Raw genomic sequence first — 2,103 nt, 5'->3', positions numbered from 1 at the left:
GAAAAAACAGTTAAGCTGTAGAAAAAATTGATTAAACTGCAAAAAATTTAAAATTTACGGAATGAAGGAATACATACTAAATTGATTAAAATACATTATTAAATAAAAACAAATATTCATAATTAAACTAATTAGTTTAAAATTTGAAAATAACTAAAATCTAGTTAAAATACTTTACTTTGTATTACAAATGGTTAGCTTATTTTTTAATACGTTTTTAATAGTAGATTTACATCTTATAATATTATAAAACAATTATAGTATATTTTTATTTATAACATACCTATTTATCATTACAAAATTTATTGTTATTTATTTAAAATTTTAAAATGGTATTATTATATAATTTAATAATATGAAAGTGTTGATTTTTTGTCAATAATCAACTAAAACTCACTTTTCCACTTAATAAAAAGTTTCTTTATATTTTTGTTGGCAAAAACGTAATATTTTTATGATTAGTAAAATATTTTTGTAATCGCGATTCCGCCACTATGCAAGGTTACCGATCAGAGTTTTATCTTCAATATGGTAGAGATTATTATTTTTTATTTTGAACAACGGTAGTGATTCGTTCACCAAGGAAAATAAACCTTGCAGAGACTACAAGATGAGGAAAGGTCCACTCTAATGTTCTGTACAAAAACCAAAATGTAAAATATTAAAGTAGGACAAAACCAAAATATAATTGAAGTTTTCTACATTCAGAACTAAAGTGGTTTTTGTTTGTTTTTAATCTTCTTCAAACTTCGTCCTCTTATATCCACTTCTTATCCTCATCCAATGAGTTTCCTCCTCACATTATATTTCTGAATTTAATTCCGTATATCAGATAAATGTTGTTATACTTGATTTTAAATAATTTAGCAACACTGTAATGTCATGAGTGTGTATAGTTTACGAGATGATGATAAAAGTAGACAAATTAAACGATACAGAAGCAAAGAGTAGCAGAAAAACGAGTGAATAAGGAAAAAAACAAACTTAACGGCGTCAGAGCTGTGTCCCTTTTCCCCGTCATCTAAACGTTGACACTGCATTGATTGTCCACAGTGTACTTAACGATATTTTCTCCGACAATAACTCCGTTAGATTTATCCGCAAGATTGATATAAGCATGACAACGAACATGAAGATGATACTTCCCGGTAATAAGAGTCCCGACCTTCCACCTCACGCGCCCATCAGCGCGTATAACCAACTCAACAAACCCACGACTCTGCTCGTCTCCCAAAGCGACGGCATTATAAGGAGCAACGGAGACGGCGTTTCCGTAGATAAGAGGAGACCAAACACTGTCTTCTTTATGGCCTTGGTACGTCGGAGGAATCGCCGTAGGGTAAGTGATTTGCTGGTTCCGGTAAGTGGCGTAGACGTGAAGGCGGTCGTAGTAGATTCCGATCTTGGAGTTTCGGTTTCGTATAACGAGCGTGACTTGGAAGTTTGAGGTGAGGAGGTTGGGTTGCGTGAGGTTGAAGGCGAAGACGGTGGCGTCTTGGAGGATGAATCTTGGTTTTGTTGGTTGGAGGATTACCCAGACGAGGAAGATTGTTATCAAGACGATGATGATGAAGCCGATGATCACTCTGCATATTATCCTGGCGGTTCCTCCTCCGCCGTGCTTCTCACAGTCTTTGGACATTAGTGAAACGGTCTTTTATCTTACTTGTTGTGTGATGGATGGAGAAGATGTATGTGTGACAGAGAGCTAAAGCATGTGCTTTGTATTTATATATGTAATTAGAACTCGTATAGTTACAAAATGTTTGTACACTAAGCTTATGCTCTAATTAGAAAATGAGTCTATGGTTACGTTTATATGAAGATACATTTTCTTTAGGTTTTTGTCACAACAATTTATTTAGGTAATATATTTTTGTCTTTTCTACGTAAAGAAATGTGATTTATAATTTGATAGTTTTGCACATTCTAAAAGTTACGTGAATATAGTACATGTGTGAATGTGAATCAGTTTTTAACTCGATATATGTAACATAAATGTGTGGATATGATTTGTAGGGAAAGAAAAGGTGTGGACATAAATCAATATTCTTAAAGGAAATGGTATTTAACTTTTAGTGTGGTTTTATCTAACCCACCAAT

The 2,103-nt window shown here is 33.0% G+C and overlaps 1 protein-coding gene across 1 annotated transcript; it reads right to left on the bottom strand.

Annotated features, from left to right (window-relative positions):
- Window positions 1-828: 828 nt before the first annotated feature.
- On the bottom strand, window positions 829-1,771 carry LOC106336993. The gene has a single exon (XM_013776002.1). The coding sequence runs from the start codon at window positions 1,640-1,642 to the stop codon at window positions 1,022-1,024; it is 621 nt and encodes a 206-aa protein (XP_013631456.1). The 5' UTR covers window positions 1,643-1,771; the 3' UTR covers window positions 829-1,021.
- Window positions 1,772-2,103: the final 332 nt, after the last annotated feature.

This window comes from Brassica oleracea, chromosome C4 (assembly GCF_000695525.1).
Source record: "Brassica oleracea var. oleracea cultivar TO1000 chromosome C4, BOL, whole genome shotgun sequence".
Classification (NCBI taxonomy): Eukaryota; Viridiplantae; Streptophyta; class Magnoliopsida; order Brassicales; family Brassicaceae; genus Brassica; species Brassica oleracea.
The sequence above is the reverse complement of the archived record's forward strand: the minus strand, read 5'-3'. Positions and strand labels throughout refer to the sequence as shown.

What these genes read in the sequence shown, in the direction of transcription:
- LOC106336993 (XM_013776002.1), bottom strand. Translation starts at nt 1,642, where the DNA reads ATGTCCAAAGACTGTGAGAAGCACGGCGGAGGAGGAACCGCCAGGATA.